The sequence below is a fragment of the Stegodyphus dumicola genome, chromosome 6 (assembly GCF_044657685.1).
Source record: "Stegodyphus dumicola isolate Sdum_Otavi_A_Nest chromosome 6, ASM4465768v1".
NCBI lineage: Eukaryota > Metazoa > Arthropoda > Arachnida > Araneae > Eresidae > Stegodyphus > Stegodyphus dumicola.
The window spans coordinates 39,545,011-39,569,416 of NC_140773.1; the positions used below are offsets into that span (position 1 = coordinate 39,545,011).

Sequence of the window (24,406 nt, forward strand, 5' to 3'; positions counted from 1 at the left end):
AAATTAGTTTTTCCTCAAACAACTCATCACTGGAAATGAAAAGTAGACTTTACAATGTTAGTAAAAAAAAAAAAAAAAAGGAAGAAAGTCATTATGGAGGATTTTTTTTTAAGGAACACTGGCTTGTATTTATGCTTCACCTATGGATAGCCATGAAAACAATTTAGTTTTTTCCAGTACAAAGTAAATTTCATATAGCACATAAAACCCAATCAAAAACCAAACTATTATTAATGTCCTATGGTTTTTTTTCCACACTGTCGTTGATCTGTATTAATAGCACTAAATAGATGGAAATATGTAAAACTCATTAAGTCATTATATATGGACGTTGAATCCATGAAACAAAATAAGGACAGAAAAGTCAAAACTCATGGACTGCACTGCATAAAAAAATTCACACTATAGGCTGACTTTTACAGATGATGTCGATTTTAAAACTTAATTTTAAAAGGTTTCATACTTTGGCTGTAGTAGCCGCCCAAGCAGTATACTGGGTATGGGAGTCAACTGCGATACTGAAGAGCACGGGTTCGAATGCCGGAGAAGGCATGGATGTAAATTGTCTGTCCCCTCATAGGAGGCAATGGTGGCCACCTAATAGGAGCCTCCATAGTAAAATGGTCACCACTTCTGGCCTTAGAAGTCGCCAATGCTGATAAGGCAAGTGCCTGCCATTCGAAGGGGGTAACTTTGGCTGTAGTCACACATTCACACAAAAAAACAGTCTCTAAAAATATATAAACAAATACTACGAAACTCAATAACTAATTCTTGATGCTTATCAGAACAAAAAGAGGAAAAATATTGTGTTAGAAGTATTTATCAGTAAAAGAGCAGTAGAATGTTTATTAAACATTAAACAACACTTTAAAGAAATTTAAGGAATCATCTTTAAAACAGCAAAAGATCTGATCACAGAAATCAAGAAAAATTAAAAGACTGAAATTCTAAAATTATATGCATAAAATCAATGATCCCTTTCAACTTAAATACTACAGTAACCTTATTACAGAATGTACGCAATTCATTCATTGTCTGTCTGGCAGTTTAGTCTCCTATGTGTCATCTTTTAAGTGCCCCAAAATGGTTAATTTCTAGCATTCTAATATGATGAACTAATTACTGATTCAAATTACTTGTTATCCCATACATTCGGTAATAAATATTTTCCATGATTATCATTAATACAATAATTATTTGTTCTATCTCAGATAGAAAAAATAATTTAGAATTGCAGAACAATATAAGAAATTTCACATATTTAACTACAAATATTTTTTGCTCTTTTCAATCTATGCAAAATTTATAAATTATTATTTCCAAGTATGATCATTTTAAAATTACAATGCTGTTAAATCCAAATTCTAAAATTATTATGGCCTATGAAACTGCAAAGCTTCACTACATCAAATCTCACACAATTAGCACCAGCTCAAAATTTTTTTTCTTTCCATAAAGCCATTTACATGACACACACTAAGTTCTGCATTCCAATCTGAAATTTATGAACATTATGAACTAATGTTTGTAACTTACATAATTTTAACTCATATCATAATTTTAATTCCAAAATAAGCATTTTATGTACAGAGTAATAGAAAAGATACAACAGATCAACTTAAAATTGCATGATATGCAAATAATCATGAAAGGCAATAAATTAATAGCAGTACACATATATGCCATTTATGTACCTCAGAAATACTGATTGGAAGCACTGTACATGGGTAGAACAAAGAGCTACTGTTAAGTTTCGGATTTGTGTTTTTCATTGCTCCTGTGCATAGGCAGCTTAAACTAGATCCTGTTAAGAAATATGGCTGCCATAAAAAAGATTTCCAACATTAACGGCTAGAAATCTATGGCATATTGAAACTGAAAACTACCTTTTGAGAAACTAACATTTGTGTTAAGATAGACTATTTGCATAGTGATGCAAACATGAGGAAAAATGGACTCAATGAAGTGAAAAATCACAACAGCTGAATCATATGAAAGACCATGATAATGGACATACTATATGCATAGTTAATTACTGGACAGTACTGCCACAACTCAAGTATTAGAAAAACTTGATGTACTGCAAAGCAACCAGTTACTGCACATATAGTTGAACACTGACATACCAGTGGGAAATTTTTGCCAGGTACCCATTACTTCAGAATGCATATCATAGGTCTCTGAGACTGCTATGAGACCCTAGACTATTGCATATGATGGGATCAATGACATATAAAATTTTCATATGAATCCCCTCTGTAGCACCATGATGCCATCCAACGGTAGAACAGGGACAGACAGAGTAAGTCCCACATTACATATCAGAGTGCCAATCCATCATCTAGCATTATGGTATAAGATGCCACTGGTTTCCAATTCTCACTGCACCGGATAACCACCATTACATATCTGAAGTGTAACAGCCTGTTGTTCTTTTTCAGGCCATGCATTCACTAGATGTATCACCTAATAAATGCATCTGGTCATGATAGCACAGCACAGACCAATCTTAGCTACAGCAGATGAAACCTGATAACATACCGAAACTACTGAGTTGTATACCTCAAATACATAATGAACATAATTTCCCTTCTGTACTGGGATACAGAACGGCAGTTACCACCACTTACAGTGGCAATGCACTAGACTGACTTCTTTACATTACACATGTCAAACTAAGCAGCAATTATTTCTTTTTCATATAAAATAATATCTGTATTTAACATAAGGAGTTCATGGCTTTTTTGTTACATAATACTGCACTTTTTCATGTGTGTATTTGTATATGCCACGAAAAAGTGAGCACAAGTAAGCCTAGCTGAATGTTACAATATTTAATTCTACAATTCTTCCTAATTCAAAGCAAAAGGATCAAATTATAAACACAAACAAATTCCTAATTCAAGACAAAAGGACAAATTGCAAACAAAAATTATGAAGATAAACAGGAAGACAAGGAATGACAAACTGTCCGCATTTCAAGTTTTGTCATCCTATAAATTAAATGCCATCAAATTAAGCTAGAGTTAGTTAGCAGGTTCACTTTTACTTATTTCCTACTTTTAATCCTACAGCAGCTCTGCACACAATATTTTTTTTAAGATATTAATATGTCTTTCATTTACTTTTATATATATTGTTACGAATTTGGTATTTAAAAAGCTAATGTTAGTTCAATTACAAATTAAATGATTTTATTTCTCGCGCAGTGCAGTGCGTGACGAATATTAAAAGAAAGCTAAGCCGTAAAATTGAAATTACAAGAGCGCGCGCATTAAATAAATAAATATCTCTTTTTGATTTCGAGAAAGTACTGGAAAATTCTAGAGCGTGATTTTAAAATCTTATAAAAGGAGGAAAACATCTCAGTTTGTAGTAGTTGCTTAGTTTGTTGTTGTTTAGAAAACTGCTCTTGTTGATTGTAGCGAATTCGCGGATTAGCATTCTTTAGCTGTTTTTAATTGTGTTCTATTGGATATTTGAGTAGTTAAAAGATAACTACTGTGAGATATTGTAATACTGCATGATAATTTGAGAAAATTTAAGCATTTTTGTTGTGATAATAATAAATTTTTTTTGTTCATTTTTCATCGGACTTGTGCATTCATTTCATAACGATTTTTGGTGGCAGCGGTGGGATTTGAATGCCAATAACAAGAGCGATGGAAGAGCAATTAAGGCAGTTAATATCAGCCTTTGCCTCATTTAAAGAAGAAATTAAAGAGGAAATGAAATTGGGCCAGGAATCCGTTAAGGAAGAAATGAAATTGGGCCAGGAATCCGTTAAGGACGAAATGAAAGCCGTTCAAGCTGGTCAAGAAGAAATGAAAAGAGAAATTACTTGCATAATAGAAAATAAATTTGAAGCTATGGAAGGCAGAATTGACGCAGTTGAAAATAAAGTTGGACATATTGAAGAAAAGGTTTCTTCCGTAAAAGATCATATTGAAGAAAGAGTTTCTTCGGTGAAAGAAGAAATAGAAGAAAGAGTTTCTTCTGTAAAAGAACATATAGAAGGGAGAGTTTCTGCTGTGGAGGAACGAATTGAAGGAAGAGTTTGTGCCGTCCAACACCAAATCGAACAACAAATTGATGAGAGAGTTTCTGCAGTTGCCAAAGAAATGGATACTTTAAAGAAATTCGTAGCGTCGGCAGGGAGCAGGAGTGATGATTTTAAATTCTTACCAATGCCTGCTCGTCCACCTCTGAAGCTATCCACATATGATGGGAAGACCTCCTGGCAGGTGTATAAGACACAATTTTCTATCGTGGCGGATGCGAATGGATGGGATTCCCAAGCTAAGGCCTGTCATCTCGCCGCTTCTCTAAGAGCCGACGCAGCGGATATCCTTCAGACTCTTCCCGAAAACAAAAGGTTAGATTTCGAAGCTCTATCCGGCGCTTTGGAGCTGCGCTTCGGCGGGAAATGTTTAAAAGACTACAGCAGGCTCCAATTAAAATCTCGTCAACAGCAGCCTACCGAAACACTTCAGGAGCTCGCCGCGGATGTTGAAAGGCTGTCCCATCTCGCCTTTTCGGAATGCCCGACAGAAACAAGGGAAATCCTGTCCTTACAATACTTTATCGACGGCATCCGAGATACTGAAATACAGAAAGCTCTTCGAATGGCAGATGTAAAGGACATAAAAAGCGCTCTGTTGTACGCCATGAAGTTCGAGGCAGCCCAGCAAGCAACTAGTAGAGATCGCTACCCAGTTAGAGCTGTGCGAGTCCATGAGCCAGTGGATCAACTGATGGCTCGTTTAGATGATTTAGCCAGACAAGTCGAAGATTTGATACGGAGTAGGAGCGAGAAGAAAGTGGCTCTAAGGTGTTGGAGATGTGGTAGTGAAGGTCACCTAAGACGGAATTGCAGAACACCCCAGGGTACGGAATATAAAGCAGATGATTTTACCAGACAAGTCAATGGCTTGAGACGGAACAGAAGTGAAAAGAAACTAATTCTAAAGTGCTGGAACTGTGGAGATGAAGGCCACATACGAAGAAACTGTAGAACACCCCGAGGTACGGAAAATAAGACCATTTCCCAGCAACAACGCAGTAAACAAATTAGTGACCATATCGAGGAACGGAGGTTGCCAGATAGTGAAAAACCTTGTTTTAAAGCTCTTAAAATTTATACAGTGAGTGGCAACAATAACGGGCTGTCCATCAATGGGAATATCGATGGAGTTCCTTGCAGTATGATCATTGACACAGGAGCTAATGTTACCATCATTAGGAAAGATTTAGCTGAACAATTTAAAGATAAACTTATTTGGACGCCATCCTGTGTTACCCTTCAGACTGCGTCTGGTGACAAGATCGACATAGCTGGGAAGTTAAACGTGAAAATCACGTTTGGAAGTGCCGCCTACCATCACACGGCATATGTGGCGGATATTACAGATCCATGCATACTCGGATTGGACTTTTTAAGGAAATACAATTTTTCCTTAGACTTGAAAAACAACAAACTGCTTTCAGGATCTAAAGACATGACTATCCATCCTAAGAAGGGATCAATCACCTGGAAATGCCGACGCTTTGTCCGAAAGAACCAGCTCGAGAAACAGCCGAAATCATGCTAGGTTCGAAAAGAAACACCAGACTACCAGCTATTCTCCATCTCAGATGCTCTTCGGTCGAGACCTTCATCTGCCTTGTGACCGCCTGTTTCATCGCCGTACGGATGCGCCTTCATCGCCTGAGGAACACATCCAAGATGTCAAGGCCCATTTTGAAGTGATGCACCGTTCCGCTCGAAAGCGAGTGAACTTGGCGACGGAGAAAGTGAAGACCAGATGCGACACAAGAGCTACTAGACAGAGATCCAACAAAGGAGACAAGGTGTGGTTTTGGAACCCAATTCAACGAAAAAGACTGAGCCCTAAATTACAGTCACCTTCGGATGGTCCATACACAGTGCTGAACACGAATGACGTCGTGGTTCGGATCCGTGAGTCTTCGAACTCTTACGAAAGGTTAGCTCATTACTATGGCCATAGTACGTAATGTAAATAATTGTAAATAGTATCAGACCATGGTCCTTTTTGTTTTTAAATGTGTATTTGATTTGTTTTATGTATTGCATTTATTGTTCATGTTGTTTATTATTGTAATGTAATGCTTATTAATGCATTTATGCCACAGTTGTAAGTTTAGCTTCCTGTCCAGGGATTGTACTGCCCGGGATGTGCAGTCCTTGGGAAGGGGGCAGTGTTACGAATTTGGTATTTAAAAAGCTAATGTTAGTTCAATTACAAATTAAATGATTTTATTTCTCGCGCAGTGCAGCGCGTGACGAATATTAAAAGAAAGCTAAGCCGTAAAATTGAAATTACAAGAGCGCGTGCATTAAATAAATAAATATCTCTTTTTGATTTCGAGAAAGTACTGGAAAATTCTAGCGCATGATTTTAAAATCTTATAAAAGGAGGAAAACATCTCAGTTTGTAGTAGTTGCTTAGTTTGTTGTTGTTTAGAAAACTGCTCTTGTTGATTGTAGCGAATTCGCGGATTAGCGTTCTTTAGCTGTTTTTAATTGCGTTCTATTGGACATTTGAGTAGTTAAAAGATAACTACTGTGAGATATTGTAATACTGCATGATAATTTGAGAAAATTTAAGCATTTTTGTTGTGATAATAATAAATTTTTTTTGTTCATTTTTCATCGGACTTGTGCATTCATTTCATAACGAACCCATACGCACGCAACAATATAAATAATTAAAGAAAGGAGAACAAATTAAAAAAGACCTTTGTGGTCAAGAACTTTTGTGCATTGAGCTGCAAAATTTAGAAAACAAGTTAAAAGAATAGTCTTAGTGCTTCCGCTAAAAAGTAGCTTAGATACTGCGGTTACAGTGAAACAAATTTTAACATACGGAAAATAAAGTGCAATTAAGTGTAAACATTATTATCACTAGAATATTTACAAATAAAATTCAAATCTAATTGTAAGTGAAATGTTGATCAAGGTAAGGCAAACTTTAAACAATAGAATAAAAGTGTGATATAAGACTTAAGCAAAAATACAAAAACAAAAAAGCGGTAAATGGTAAATTAGCCCAATTCGAATCTCATTACCGACCCTTCAGGGGAAATTATATAATGATATTCGAATCCAGCTAATTCCATAACGCATTTCGTCGAAACAGACAACTGAAACTATACACGAAACTCTTCTTGAATATTAACTGAAAAAACTTAGTTAAAAACTTTAGTGTCAATTCTCTGTTCCATTTCCTGACGCGTCTGCTTGAAAAAACACATTAAGGTGTAAGAAAAACTATACATAATGGCCTGGTTAGGTAAATGTACAAAATAAAATAAATAGCGATTTGCTATTAGTAAAAAAATACAAGATTTTTAGGAAGGACCTACTAGCTTGTAGAGTTTAAACTTTGTGAACGTAGTTAAGAAATTAAAATAAAAAGCGAAGAAGACTATATATATATATACACACTATATATATAAATTTTTAAAAAGTTAAATTATAAACAAATAGCCAAATTTTTTTCAAATAAATTTTAAACAAAATTTTAAACAAAAATTATTTTTTAAATAATAAATAAAAATACATTATAATAAATAAAAAATATATAAATCGATGAAAATTTAGCAGGTGAATGAACAGTCAATATTTGAGACTGAGATCTGAATGAATATTAATTTTTAGACCTAAAAATTCAAACAGCAGAAAATACATGAAAATTAAAAATGAATACAATTGTTTTATCAATGTTAGACCTGAACATCGTCAGGATGTATGTGAGCTTAACACTGATACAATTACCATACCCAGTTTACTAGATATGTTTCTGTTCATCCCAAATTAGCATAGGTTTCAAAATTAATTATTTTAAAATTATTTGTACCTCTAAAATTTAAAAAACGCTACCCCTACATACCATGCCTGCTAAAAAAATGTAAATACAATAATATAAACAACATTCAAAATAAAAATTCAAGGCATCAAAAAATACCTGTTGGATCACATGTATAAAAGTGAACAAAACTTCTCGCAAGAAAACAATAAACAATTGTGTAAGTGCCTACTGAAATATAAACAATCTGGAATTATAACAATGTTAAAAATTGGCATCAATATACAAAAATACAATTACAAAAAAAGGCGAAGAATTAATTAAAATTTATCAAGCAGTAGCTACTTCTAAATGACTGCTGAAAAGAATGTAGGCGGAAAGTCAGAGTAAGGTTATTATAGACGACAATAAAAATACTTTCTCACCCATTCACCTCATTCCTCCTCGCGGTTTAAAAAATTGGCTTTATTATGTAAAAGAATATTTATAGTCTGTAGAGGAAGCCAGCTTTTTTTCAGTAGTTTCTTAAAAATAATTAGGAATTTGATTATTGCCCACTTACTTGTGAAAGTAATAAAATTTCCTGTTGCTATTGCTCAACTTATGTGCAAATATTATTGATACAAACTAATTGATAATAAATAGTATTTTCTACAGCCTTTTTGAGATGTTACTGCTCCATTTAATTAACTTAATTGAATAAAAGTTAATCTCACTTCTTGATAATTAAAAATGCCAAGATTCAGAAAATTAACAGTCAGGTTTGCTCCGAGTTAGTGTTACTAAGATACGAAAAGCAAATACTGCTAGACTGGATATGATTAAAATTGTTGAAAGTAACAAAAAAGAAAGTAATGCGAGTGAAAGAAATCTGGGTCAGATAAGGTAACTGTATCAATAGGCTTACCTACTGACAATGCTCGGATCTGACAGTGATAAAATGACCATACCAATTTCAATTTTGATGTATTTTTGAATTTTTTAGAGTTAAAAATTTAAAACATAATGTTCGTTCAGATGTCACTCTCAGCCAAAGACTACTGACTATTATTCATTCAACTTTTAAATTTGCATCTATTTTTATATTTTTCGTTTCATACAATAATTACTTTTGTTTGCAATTTATTATTTAAAAAAAATACTTATTTGATTATAACTTAACATGTTTAAGTAATTTATGTCAATCTTAGCAGCAAATGCACAGGGTTCTAGGTTTGACAGTCATTCTTGCAATTTGCTTTTTTCAATTTTATATTAGTTTGTATCTGAGTAAGCAACTTAATATATTCTTTTATTATTATCTATTACTCTTATTTTAATAATTCAAGGACTTTCCGATTTTGAATTAATCTATTACTTTCAGGCAAAACTGAGGTTTCAAGTTTTTCCTTCATAAATCTTGACTGTAATTAAGGTTAGCCCCCTTTTTACTTTTATCATCTTGCTGATTTGAAATATAGGAATGTAAAAATTCCAATTGTTTAACATACAGACAGACATAATGCCCCACCAGCTAATCCAACTTGGTGAGAAAAAGCAGTCTGAAAAACATCTAATTGTATTTACTCTATTACTTGTAACAAATGTAGTAAGGTTTGTATAGGACAGACTAAAAACAATCAAGAATAAACAACTACAGATCTCGCATTAAAATGAATTGCTTGCATCAGCTCATACTTTTCAGGCCACAGTAGAAATAGAACATTTTAAAACACACAGTTTCACTGATATTTCAATTAAAATTTTAGATTTTATTCCTAATCTAAAAATTAGGCTTTTCAGAAAATCTGCACATTTTAAAAAACAGGGACTTAACACTTATCTTAATAAATGTACTTTATATTTTAATCATACTACTTATGGAAGATTTAATATTTTCAGTAAAAACGCTCTTAGAAGAACTAGATGAGGCAAAAAGACTACAAACAAAATACTAGTGGTTAATGTTAATAAACTTCAACTTAAGTTCATTAATTTATTTAATACTGAGATTTCACTTTAAAAAGTGTCACATTACTGCACACATTTACATTATCACAACTTCAATAGTACTTCATAGGTACTTTCAATAATTTTTCTGATATTAAAGACTTTGTATTAGATTTTATTATACTTAAATTTCAAAGTAACAGAAAGATGATGACCATGAATTTCTCTCTTATTAACTTTCTACATCTTGCCTTCAATAGAATAAATTTAAAAAAAAGGTTTAAAACATCACAATATCTTTTCCCACAACAGATTCCAGGACTCATGTCTGTTTCAACTACCCCCCCCAAAAAAAAAGCGGCTTTCCAACCATCAGGAACTGAACTGAAAAGCAACTTGATACTGCAATGATGTAGTTCCCCCCCTTCTTGTATGGATTCTCCCAATAAACACATTATTACTGGTAATTTTGATATAGTTGGAAGATTATTTTTTAAGGCAGCTTATGAAACAGAGTACTAAATTTACGCCAGTTAGTTGGCTCAGTTAATAAGTCATTATGCATTAAAAATGTTGAAGATAATACAGATGACTTCATTTTAAGAACCAGCTTCAAGCTTTGCCTACCTACTCAAACCTTTATGGAATGGAAACATATATTAAACAATGGCAAAATAGCACTGTCTAAGCAGCAAAGTTCTGAAAGTTTTTACCTCTTGCAAGAACTCAAAAAAAATTTCTACTCTTAGGGCTAAATTTTTTATAACTAAAAACAAAGTCGGTAATAATTTCAGCATCATTTGTAACAGCTCTCTTGATGAAAGCGAACTTAAACAAGCAGTTACTTATGGTGTTGCTAAAAGTAACAAAAGAGCAATTATTAATAATAAACATCATGCTTTCCACAGAACACTAAAATTATTTCTTAATTCTGATTTCAGTAGATTTTCTAACTTATATGCACTGCTTAAGTTCCAAAAGAGCTCAGTCAACTTCAGATTTATTCCTAATGGCACGAGGAACTATAAGGAGGGATATGACTACATTTTTTTCTCTTAAATTCAAGCAGATTTGTAAACTTAATTTTAAAAATGTAAACAAAGAAAAACACTTCAATTGCATCATTTATAACAACCATCATGTGATTAAAATTGTAAAAGAGCAATATACTTAATATCAATTGCTATGACTTTGGGAACCTTTATACACCACAGCCAATGAAAAAAATTTATACCAGTCTATTAGAATTACCAATGTTACAGATACGTAAAAGTTTAGATACTATTACCTGGAAGGTATATCTCCACTGCTCTCTTTTTCACAATTACATTTAGTTCCGAGATACTACTTTTCTGCAAATTAATGGCATCTTTATGGGAATGAATTATTCTACTCAAATATGTAACCTTTACTTATTTACTAAAAAGTAGAGATTTCTATAGATATATTGATGATATCATTCTTTCAACAATTTTAACTTCATCAAATCTAGCAATATTTAGCCTTCCTGTCTTAAACTTAAGACAAACTGAGATTCATCAGTTTGACCAGCTGTCGATTTTCTGGATCTTAACATTTTTAATTACCAAAAGAAGTCACATTACTTGACAAAAGAGATTTCGACTTTAATTCTATTAAGCTACTTAATCGGAACAGTACATCTCCAAAAAGGTTATAGGAAATACTATTTATAATCAACTAGCTTGTATAAAAGATATTTTAAGGGAAGTCAACATACCAGAAATTCTATTGCTTTCACAAACATTCGCCAATAATCAAGTTAATAAATATGTTTAAAAATAATTAAAACTGAAAAAAAGCTGGCATCATCTATGAACTGCGATTTTTTTTTTAACATAATGAAGCCCTTTTTTTTTAACATAATGAAGCCCTTTTTTAAAGGAAGAATGAGGTGAATGGGTGAGGAACTACTTTTAGTACGCAAAATTTGTAAAATATGTAATTTACTGTAAATTTGTATTTTTATTTCTACCATTATGGCTGTAACTTTGACTAATGGGGACATTTCAAATTTTCTGAAAGTTGCCACTGCAGCCAAAATAACACAAAGAGCTGTTAGTCTGTTCTATTTTTCTTTTTCTTAATTTTTGCCAGATTCTGAATTCCATTTTTTAAAGTTTTCTTTAAGTTTTTATAGCAACTATTTCATTAATATTATTTGGCGAGATTAAAGGCTGCTCTGAGTTCAGATAATTTTCCCATCCACATTCTTTCCAACATTCATTTAGAAGTACCTACTGCTTGAGTAAGTTTTAATTGATTCATATGATTTTTGTAATTAGACTGAAATATTGATTAACAAATTTGCTGCCGATCAGCATTAAGTTTTGAAAATATGTGCTAGTACTGGCATGGAGTGAAGGTTAGAAACTAGTTGTCAATGTATGTAGTTTGGAATGAAGACAAAGTTCCATTTCATGCAAAGACCATACACGAATAACATTCAGAAATTAGTTTGTAGGAATATCATTGTAACTGTCTTATAACATATTTATTTATAATATATATATATATATATATATTTGTTTGTGGCATAGTTTCATTCAAAAATAATGCATATTATTGTTACTAATTTTGATTCATTTTTAAATACCTTGTGCCAGGGTTCATGCAGCATTGCAAAAATAAATTTACCTTTAGTGCCAATCACACACTGGTGTGCAGTCATAAAATTCTATGCTTAAAGGCTTAGCAATCAATATGGTAGACATAATAATCTTTTGTTACCTCTTTTAAATCATATTTCTCATAAAGTTGGCATATGGGTACAATCTATTTCTATCACACAGCATTAACTATCAACATAACCTCACATGACCAGCAGTGAAAGTGTTAATGTTTATTGAATTCCAGATTTTTTATACTTAATTTTATGACTGCATTTACCACTTATATATTTACTGTGTTTATAGTTTTCCTGTAAAAAGTGTTGCTTTTGCCCACTTTGCCATTTTTATGCATACGACCCAACCGAAATTTTCTGATGCTTTGAATTTTCATTTTGAATGTAGTTTATACTATCGTATATATGCTTCTCTGGCTGGCCATATATGTAGGGATAGAGTCTTTAAATTTTCAGACATAAAAATGGTTTTTAAAAATGGTAAATATTACATTTTAAAGCCTCAGCCAATTTGGGATTAACAGAAACATATCTAATAGGCCAGGTATGATGATTGTATAGGTGTTATATCTACCTACCTCCTGACAATGTTCAGGTCTGGCAGTGAAAAAAATCAACATATTAATTTTTAATTTTCATTTATTTTAATCATGTAATTTATTAGTTCAAAAAAATTTGCATACGTGGTAATAATTTAACATTTTAAAGTAATGTACGTCAATTTTAGCAGCAAATGCACAAGATAATAATTCTCAAAGTCATTCTTGCAATTTGCTTTTGTCAAGTTTTATATTAATTTGTGTGTTGTGTATGTGAGTGCACATGCATGTACATTTATATATGTGTGTGTGTTTACACAAGAAACAAAACCAAATGCTGGGTATTGGTGACTGGAAGAAAGCATTACTCATTGCAGAGTATCAGTAGCATGGCCATCACCTTGAATCTTGTTTGAAATTTTTAGCAGAGTATCAGTAAAAAGAAACAGTACAAACAGAAATGGGAACAGCAGCAACATAACAAAATCCTTCCATCATTTATAATGCCAATCTCATTTGAGTCCCAGACTTCAGGGCTACTTTAGATCAGATAGAAGGGAAAAAAGTAACAGGCACACAACAGCCAAATTGTGTCAACTTAGATACTTATTCCTTTTAAAAAATAAGGTATGAAAAAATTAAATGCAATATAAGGTATTTGAAAATTCTAAAAAATTTTAACTACAATTCTTGCATCACATACCTCCATTTTGATTTACAAAGTTCATCGACAAGTCACGATAGATACCATAATAATCATACTCTTCAACAAGTAGCACTTTCACCACTCAAGACCTAAATTTGAGTTAGATTCCTGCAATGACTGTTGAAATAGATGTTATTAGGTTTCTCAAATCATATTATACTTAGAAAGAAAATAACTATAATAATACTGAAATGCCATTAGCTTAAAACTTTTTTTTTAATGTGAAAGGGTATGTACAACAGACATTTCTCTGTCAATTAATGTAATTATCTTGCAATATCATTTTTATTAAAAGGCTTGTGTTACAATATGTAGTTTCCTATTAATACCTATAGTTAATAAAAATCAAAACTTCAATTTGTGTAAAACAACAAATAATTCTCACTGTGTTTTTTTGCACTGCAACTTTGTGAATGTAACCCCCCCAACCCCCCAAAAAATATCTTTGATAAACTACAAAAAATTTGATAATGCACTAATTATCAGGTTAGCGAGGGAATACTATATATTAGATTAAGCATAAATAGTTGCAAATCTCCGACTAATCTTGATGCAGAATAGAAAGTAATACAAAGCAAAAATTATGCAAATATTTTTCATGTGTATTATATAGAACTAAAGAAAAATCCAGCAACAATAACCACAAATGATGAAAGTTGGAATATATCATTTCTTCCTTTAAAAAATAAATTAAGAAAAAATCATAATAGCATAATGCAGATGACACATGCAAGCAGCAGGGAAAAGAAACTTTTACAAATTTACTACACATGCAACATAAGTGGCAAATGATAGAAATTCTTAATAAACAATTGTAAAAAGTTTCACACTTCTGTAGATGATATTGGAGCAGACAGTTTCTAGAAAGAGTAAACATGTAACATATAAATCATAATGAAAAATACACAGCATGCAAACAAGCTTTATATCAAACAAGTTTTGATTTAAAAAAAAATAATAATATAACATCATATTAAATTTTCAAAGCCTATAACATGTAATAAGGGAAAAAAAAAAAAAAAAAAAGAAACTGAACATACTATAAAATATCTCACTTACGAATCTAAAACTCAACCTTGAAATATATTTATTCATCAACAATTACCTAAAGCATTCAAACTTCCATTAACTACCAATCAGAGTTTAGCAATTATATTACTTAAAAACATGCTAGGGAAATCTATAATGCTTGAAATTAAATGAAATATCAACTCCCCTCCCAAAAAAATTCTCTCATTCATTAGTATCATCATGAAATACTATATGGTTCTCAGGAAAGAATAAACATCCTATAAATTATAAAATGCTAAAAATAGTCTTGCATTTAAAATTAGCATAGAAGTCAATTTAGTATATCAAAAGTAAGTCACTACTTCACTTTAATCATTGATTTAAGACACAAATATTGATGGTACAGTAGGAAGTAGTATCTACAATGACAAGCATTTTAATAAACAAGGCAAGTGCATTAAATTGGAAAAATGACACTGCAAAAAAATAAATGTAAGATTCTAGGCAAAATTCATCCGCCCTTTATAATATTTTTGCTTAGTGTCTCACTTTGAAGTTCAAAGTCATATACTAAACTAAATAAATTTGGGTACTTCTTCGATATAGCGACCCCCGAGATTGAATCGCCAATCAACTAAGATTTCTTGCCAGAATCTGGCTACGAGTTCTGACACTTCACAAAACGATCATATATCGGCTTTGGGTGCATGTTTTTATACCTCGCCACGTAATCGTATATTATTAGCTGCAAGAGCAAAAATGCACCATGCTGCATTTTTGCTCTTGCAGCCTGTTCTTACATTATTCCTTTCTGATGAGGTTTTTGAATTCACACTGTTTATTTTAAAATACATCCATTGCATTTTTTTTTTTTTTTTTTTTTTTTTTTTTTTTGTGTGAATATCACATTAACATTCTTTAATTTACCAAGTAATGAGGAAGATGCCATATCATTTTTCAAGAAAGAGGTTTTTTACCTGATAAACGAGTATGCAAAAATGGCCACAACATGAAATTTTATGTTAACGATGAAACCATTTGGAGATGCAATGTTAAAAATTGCAAAAAGAAGAAGGGCCTCCACATTGAAAATTTGTTCAGTAGTTCCAGAATATTATTTGTCACTGCTATTAGATTTAGGAATTCTTGGGCAGAGGAGCTGATGTCCATGAAACTGTATAACAAACAACTTAATATGGGTGACAGCTCAATAAGTGCTGCAGTTGAACAGCTGAACAGGAGCTGCAGTTTACTGGAATAATTACATGAGAGAAAATAATAATAACAAAGATTTTTAAAAAACATGCTTATGAGTATTTTTGTAATATATAATCTGTTGTTTATTTTTACATTCACATTTCATGAGCATGGAGAAATTATAGTTGAAATCTCGGCACAAATCTAAAATCACTAAACATGATCGAAGCCGCTGTAACAAAGTACTAAAATTTGATTATCAAGTAATGCATCACAGAAATGCATAGTATTAAGCAATGCATCATGTAATGCGGAATAAGTAATCCACTTATAAATGGTTTTTGAATGGAAATGTTTAATTTAAAAATATGAGATTTAAAAGGAAACACTTAAAATACAGCAGTCCGGTATTAACTATGCTGCAGCTTCACCTTGTTAGTTGTGCGTTATTATAACATTTATTAAAATGATTAATTTACAGGTGTATTTCCTTTTCTTCTGTATTATCAGTCTTTATACCCTAAATTAAGTCATATATCAAAGATAAATTAGACTCTGTTACTTTAAAACAGATAAATATCTCAAATCAAGATCTCTCAAAGCAACTTATTGTCTCCTCTAGCTTCTCCAGTAATCATGGCAACATCTAAATATATATTCAAGATCCTATCTAAATATATTCAAGATCCTATCACTTTACTTCAATTTAACCATTTGCGCTACGACGAAACTCCACAGTTGCGGTGACATGCACTACAATATAACAAGCGGTAAAGTGTCTCATTTACGCCGCTTTGCATCTGCGAGTGCAATCCAGAGCTGTAACTCGAGAAATAAACAATCTCGTTGTTAGGCGACATGTGCACCACGTTATTTTCACTTTTGCGATAAATGCCTATCGATGTGGTGTTCATGTCGCATGTGGTTTGAGACAAAAGCATCTCGACATGCGTGGCATGTCTTTTTAGCGCAAGTGGTTAATGTGTTTCAGTTCTAGCTTAAGTCAAATTACATTACACAAAATTCTGAATTATTCCCGCAATCAAACATATTTCAAGACATCATATGTTTTCCACAAGAAAATAAATATCCCAAATTCTGTTCTTTTGATTCTATAGAAACATGTTAAACACATTTATAATGGCTATTAGAAAAATCTGGATTTATTATAAAGTCATATATTAAAATCTAATAGCAGTGTTCAAACAGCAAAATGTAAAGATTTCGTCCACTTAACAATTTTTCACGTAATGTATGAAATCAGAAAATTCAAGCAAGTACTACAATAAACTAACTTTACAACTCCCATTTATGCATAATAAATTGCCATATTTTATATCCATTTAAGCAGATATTCTTCTATATAATTAATCATGATTTTGACAAGGCTGTGAAGAATAAATTATTAGGCATTTAAGTTTAAATACCAGTTACATTTTTAAATAAGATCAAATTCTCATCAACTCTATTTCTAGAATGTTAAATAATTCAAATTAAAAGGCAAATTGCTTTATATACAATTGTGTTTTCTCAAAACTTTTGCCTTCTCAAGATTTGGAAAACCCTGAATTAGTAATTTATTTCTCAAGAATCTCATGCTTTTAAAAAATTGCTTCAGTTAAAAACTAAACAAGTCTGCACTGATGTATGTAATAATACATAGCACTAGAAACATAGTAACAGTAATAATATAACAGCAATGCTTCAAATGTTGATAACTTTTTAAATGATAGCAGGTTAAATAAATTTAAAACAAAGATTTTATGCTTTACTTTCTTGCAGCCCTTTAAAAACTGAGTAACAGTGAGATCAGGTGAAAGATAAATTAATCTTATTCTTCATGCGATAATAACACTTGTCAAGCTGTATGGATAAAAATACGCCATAGCATAAGGCAAGCGTCCAAATTTTTGGACAAACTCTGCTTAAGACATTCCTAACATTTACAGAGAAATATGCTAAAATAATAGGAAAGGGTGAAGTGCACAAAAAATCGTAGAATACAGAAACAGAAAATATTATTATATTTTACATTTATTCAATCAGTAGTTATATTACAAATATATAACAAGTTATGTTTTTCAGTTGCTGACAATTTTTACATAAAGCGTCTATTGCTTTATCTGCTAAACAGGTCCTGTGTTTAGATACAAAAATTCCAGAAATGGAAAAAATTTTCACATTTTGTGTTGACATTAATTTTATGCACTATGGTGTATTTCTCAGCATTTTCAAATCTCACAGTCATCTACAATATGTTTCTGGTATAGAAAGCTTCTCTAACTTCCCTACCCATACACTGACATCTACATCAAAAACAAACCCTTGCAGTCTTAATAAAACTCTGCAGCAGCATAAATATTATAACACTAACAAATATTTAGACAAAAAGCAACCTCAAGAGATGTAACTAAGCAACTGGTAGGTGTGTGAAATTTTATTTTACACTTCATCAGCACCTTCTCCAAAATCTTGGATAGATATGATTGCATTCAGTCGCAATACAAATCTTGCTTTTTAAAGCAATTTATGGTTATGCTTAATGTTATATCATTCTCTGAAGCTCATTCAAATCTCACATCATCAAAAAGTCTGAGCATAAATAAGAAAATTTTAGATTTCCTTCCTACATCATTCAGTATTTTTTCGATATTTTATTTTTAAGTACCGTAATTTCCGGAAGAAACGCTGCAGCGTTTACGTGTTTAAAACTTAAATTTTCAGCGTGTGCGGCATTTCTACCCATGCGGCGTTTAGGTGTACTAAATATAAAATATTTCCTATGATGGTCATTGTACATAGTTTGGATGGCCTTGTCATTGTGCATAGACTGGTGCTGTTCCCACACAAAAGACCACTCAGTTGATTTTTGCGAACGTTATTTTGTTTACATTCTTTCCCTTGAACGGATCTACATGCCTTATTCACCCTAAATAAGATCTCAGAAAAATAACATTCTTCCCCCTTTCAAATCAACCATCTCATCAGTTTGAATAGTCTCTCTCCTCTGCCATTCGATGAATCTTCCAGTACCCATCCTCTCCCCACCCCTGCCTTTTCTGCAATTTTTTTCAAAGGTGGATACAACTCCACCTGGCCTTGCAATAATGAACTCTGACATATTTCCCCTTCAGCATGAATCAATTTTTCTTGGCATTCTGCCAGATACAGATCTCATCAGTTTGGGTACAAGTACTTGTTGGATAGTTTTTAAGTAAGAAGAGAGTGGAAAATTTTTGAAAATGTCACCTAAACGGCACAGAAGCTATACTGCTGGTTTTAAGCTTAATGTAATTTCACGTGCTGAGCAAATTGGAAATCGAGCAACAGCTCGAGAGTTTGAAGTTGACGAGAGTTGTATTCGACGTTGGAAGACTGAAAAAGAACTTTAAAATATGCCACAACAGAAACGAGCGTAAGAAGTGATACTGTAAGGTGGCCGAATCTAGAGGACGACCTTGAAAACTGGAAAAAGGAGCAACGAGGAAAGGGAATGTAAAAGCTGTAAAAATTCGCTTCCAAGCAAAATTTATAGCAAAACGAATGAATATAATGATTTCAAAGGAGGTGTAGCAGATTTATGAAAAGAAAAAATATTTCTGTGCCTACTAGAACAACAGTCGGGCAACAATTACCAATGGACTGGCAGGATAAAAAGGCATCTTTTCTAAAAATATGTGACAGATATTATTGACAAAAAAAACTTCTTCGGTCACAGATGGATGAAACGCCATTAGCTTTCGACTCTCCTGCAAACAGAAGTGTTGATGAAACTGGTGCAAAAACCGTATCTGTGCTTACGACGGGGCATGAAATAACGTCATTTACATGTGTGTTAGAATGTGCCACAAACGGTGACAAGCTAAAGCCGATGATCATTTTTAAACAAAAGACTATTCCGAAGAGAGATTTTCCTAATGACGTAATTATTTATAAAATTAAAAATATGAAACCGTAATTTATGAAATAAAGAACAATTATGATCTAAAGGGTATCAAAATTTACAAAAAAAAAAAAAAAAAGCTTAATATTTATTTGTTTACTTCATTAAACATTTCTTTCAATGTAAGTTGTTTAAGTTGCTTCATTTTTTATGTGATAATACATTCTCTTTAATTCTTTAAACAGACATAATTTCTTGTTCAGTTACAAAGTTCCGCTGTTCAAGTCCTATAATTGCTGTGTCGAGAATACCGACAAATTTATCAATTGAAATTTTTTTGTTTTCAATAACCTCTGTCACTTTCTTCGCTGTCGGAAGCGAATTATAATGACGAGGAATTTGATTTAAATCATATCAAAGATGGAGTACATCGAGATGAAATACTACATTTAATAAGGAATTATAAGCCAAATAAAATAAAAACATCTGCCCTGAAGATAAGGATAGTGCTGACAGATCAACTTCCAATTCATTGCGTGGCGCCGCAGCGTTAAAGATAAACAAAGTTTAGATAAACAAACATTAAAGTTTAGATAAACAAAGGATATGCCTTTATCCAGTTTTTGTAGCAATTCCACTTTTTGTTTAATGAACTTCGAAACATACTTTCGCTTTGTAGATCATTTACATATTAATAAATATATATCAGAAATTCTATTTGACATAATCGAAAGTTCAAGCTTACTTTTATAAATTTGCTCTAACAGTCTGCAAAAAATAATAAGCCGGATCCAATTCGAAGATTGAGGAACAACGCAATCTGCAACATTAACTGAAATAGATAATTAAATAATTTTAGCTTAGCTCATACCGTCCGTTATACATTAAACGTGCACTCGTAAACGTATTTTGCGCACGCGCACAAGCATATTCTCAGCCGTAAAGGCCTTACGTCAACCCGACGCATGCGCAGAAAGTTTGAAGCTTTGAGGTCCGGATTATTTGTGAAGGAATTGAATGTCCCTCTTCTTGTCCTTGGCGGTGGAGGATATACTGTTCGAAATGCATCAAGGTGTTGGACATATGAAACATCTCTTTTAGTAGAGGAAAATATAGGCAGTGATATTCCTTATAATGGTAAGAATGTATAATAATTTGTAATTTTAGATCATTCCGGATTATGGGTGTCCGAATTAACGACTTTTGACTGTAATTTCATTCACATTGAAATGTTTTTATACACTTTTCTTCAGCTGAACATAGAACTTAGAAATTTTGCTTTGGCTGCAGCCCGCTAATACATATATGTATAAGATGTACTAGAAATCTTCCTGGCTCAGCTAAAACATACCTATTTGGAGGAACTTCTTCATCGTTGTTGTCATGAGGATCATCTTCACTTGTCCAATCTTCATTAAACTCAATTCCAGGCCAAAAATCCAAAATTTCTGTTAAATCAGCCATTCTATCAAATTAAAAAAAAAAAAAAAAAAGGATTCCTCAGAGAGAAAAAAAAAAATCAGAGCAACAAAAATCACTGTTTAATGCTGAAAATATACAGAAAGAAAAGTACTTTTTTAAAGAATTAAATGAATTAAAAAGCTAAACAATATCTGGTTTTTCATTTTAATTATAGCAAAGCTAAGTCTACCTGCTAAGGAAGGGATGAGGGAAACTGAATCCTATCTCATACACTCAATTAGCCTTAATTAATATCTGAAAGCCTCCGGCAGTACAGAGGATATTTTTTATTTTCACTTTTGTGAATTTATATGGCGATGGCAGTATACAGATTCTTTGGGATGTTAAGGAATTCTATGCGCTACTAGACACAGAAATTTCTAAATAAGTAAGTCGATATTTCCTTTTTGTTACTGTACATATTAGACATCATGTATTTCTATTTTCATGTTATTTCCTTGTTTTATTTTGATTTAAAATGCAGTTTATTGAGTTTATAAATTTTTTATGTTTTGGATGTTATTTTACTTGGAAATAGGAACAGTGCCAACAAATCAGCAAATTTTTTTTTGCCTGAAATAGAAATATATTTTTTAAGCCCTACCTTAGCACATTTTAATATTAAAAAGTGAGTCATCAGCGAGATATGAAACAATGTGTTACTATGTTATTAACGTGTAATACAGACAGAAAAATTAAGACTCCATTAGTCATCGGTGCAAGTAGAAAATCTCGTTGTCCGAAGGGTGCCTATTATAGCAATAAAAATGCTTGGATGACAAGAAGGATTTTTAGAGATTTACTTATGAAGTGGGAAAAAGAACTTCAGTAAGAAAAAGTGGTACACTTATCAGATAACTGCACTGCCCATCCATATGATCTCTCACTGAAGAATATAAAATTAGTTTTCCTTCCTCCTATTACAATTTTCATTCTGATCAGGATGTTATATAAGCATTGAAGACCCATTACAGGAAGGAAGTGGTTTAAAATGTTATTAATGAAATTGGTACTCTTCTGTTATCCAATCCAGATTTATGTATGTATGCACAATATGTGTATACACACATACATATATATACATACATGTGTATGTGTGTATAGACAAATACATACATATATACATACATGAACACATTCATACATACATCTCTCAATCTGGTCCTGATAACAGAAAAGTACCATGAAATTGATATGGCTGACACAGTTTGTTCTTCTAGAGAAGCTGTTAAGTCGATTTCTCTTTTAGATGCTATGCATGTTATTTTAAATGCATGGGATGAAGTAACTCCCAATTGATTTCAAATTGCTTTAAAAAAGCCAGCTTTCATCCAAAGCAAATTCCTGGAAACTCTCGAGATGTGCCAGAAGACAAGGGTGGCGATGAAGAAATGCATGATGAGACCTGCCAAAAAAATATCAGGCTGTGAAAAGAGTGATGCAGAGATCATCCAAGTTATCAGGGAAAACAAAGGAATCAGTGAAAATGAAAGTGAGTTGGAAGATGAAATTCCAGTCCTGTACCAACAGCAGCAGAGTCTCGACAAAGCCATTAACAATTTTTAGAAAAACACTTGAACTTACAAGTGGAGATACAGAAAGTTACTAGGAAAGTCATGTCTTGGGGAACACCCTTGAAATGCTACTAACAAAAAAATATGCAACACGCTCAAATGGCTAAATTTTTAAATGGCTCTGGGTTAAAATTTACTCTACAGTACCCCTTGGCGAATCATTTCTTTTTTGACACCAAGATCTTCGTCAGGAAGGATCTATGGTGATTTCCTGTTATGTTTTACCACCAATCCTCGAATTCCATATCACAGATTATGTTCTTACTGCATTAATATAAATATTAACAAGACATAGTGCACAATAAAAATTAAGCTTTATTTAGGAACTTCGCGCACACTGCCCGACAGCCTGCCTCTTTCGCTCTGCTCGCTACTCGTAAGAAACTTCTCCTCTAGGGTTGCCACACTTATCGGAGGGCGCAAGGCGCACTCCTTATCGCCATCACCACAGATCTACACCAATTTCAAGATGGTGCCGATCTTTCCCCTCGCTACACAAAACCAAAACAAGAAGTCAAAGACTTACACAAACTCGGTGTCCATGTACACATCAACCTATTTTAACTTTGAAAAAAAAAAAAAAATCAGAGAATTGCACAAACCAGGCATTTCACACTGCCTTAACTTTGTCCATGAACACATCGACCTATTTTCACTTAAAGTTAAAACTATCATGTTGACCAGAAAAAATTTGCCGCTGCGTTAACTCACAGAGATGAACAAATAACCGAAAATGCATATTTCCTAACACTAAACAACAAATCTTTTAACAAAAATTAACATACGGAGACGAATAAATAAATGAAACGTCAATTTTTTAACATACCTTTTTATCATGAGCATACTTTCAAGCTTCCCACCACCATCTTCTCCATCTTCCATGTAAGCAATTCAATTAAATTTTTGGTTGTTTCGGCTATCTGCTGTTAATGGTGGATAAATACACATAATAGAACCCAAACCATCAACATTCATCCTCTTACTTACCTCAGACATATTCAAATGATGGTACCCACATCAAAATACAACACTAATGCACGTGCAACTGAACACATCAATTGAAAAGAATGGTAAGTATAAAAAAATCCCGGTCCATACTGAAGTAATACTATTACAAAAAATAGCCAAAATCTCAATTTATCACAACACATTTGGTGATATTCGCAGAAAAACGGCTTCTTAACGATTAAAAAAAAAAAAAAAAAAAAAAAAATTCTCCAAGGCAAGTTTTGCCAACATTATCAACATTACGGTTACCAACATTGGGGTTTTTAGATTTCACGAACAACCAATACTACTTTCTGATTTTTCCAGAAACCAAGGGATACCGTACGGTAAAGACCAGCTTGATGTCTGATTATACTTACATAATGTATCGATCAGTGTAATGTTGAAATTTACAGTTTTTCTGAATTGAAATATTTTTTTGTCATCTACAGAAAAATAATGAAGATTTTATAAAAAAGTGTTCAACTGTAGCTCACACATTAAACACCAAATCAAAATAGAGTACGAACTGATGGCAAAAATAAAATCGAAATAGAGTATGAATTGAGAAATTTTCAAGTAGTGAATGAAAGCTTTTACTGATCAAAGTACTTTAAATCCGGATAAACTTGGTAATGTACTG

The 24,406-nt window shown here is 32.4% G+C and overlaps 1 protein-coding gene across 8 annotated transcripts in view; it reads right to left on the minus strand.

Annotated features, from left to right (window-relative positions):
* Nucleotides 1–24,406, minus strand: part of LOC118205380 (inositol polyphosphate-5-phosphatase A-like) — a 117,857-nt gene that overhangs the window by 77,760 nt on the left and 15,691 nt on the right. For 3 of the 8 annotated variants that reach the window (XM_085818234.1, XM_085818238.1, XM_085818237.1), the window contains exons 2-3: nucleotides 21,093–21,206; nucleotides 14,481–14,510 (exon numbers count right to left, since the gene is read on the minus strand). In XM_085818234.1, the coding sequence (XP_085674360.1) occupies nucleotides 14,481–14,510; nucleotides 21,093–21,206 (144 nt within the window). The other 5 variants (XM_085818240.1, XM_085818236.1, XM_085818233.1 and 2 more) reach the window with 5 other exon arrangements.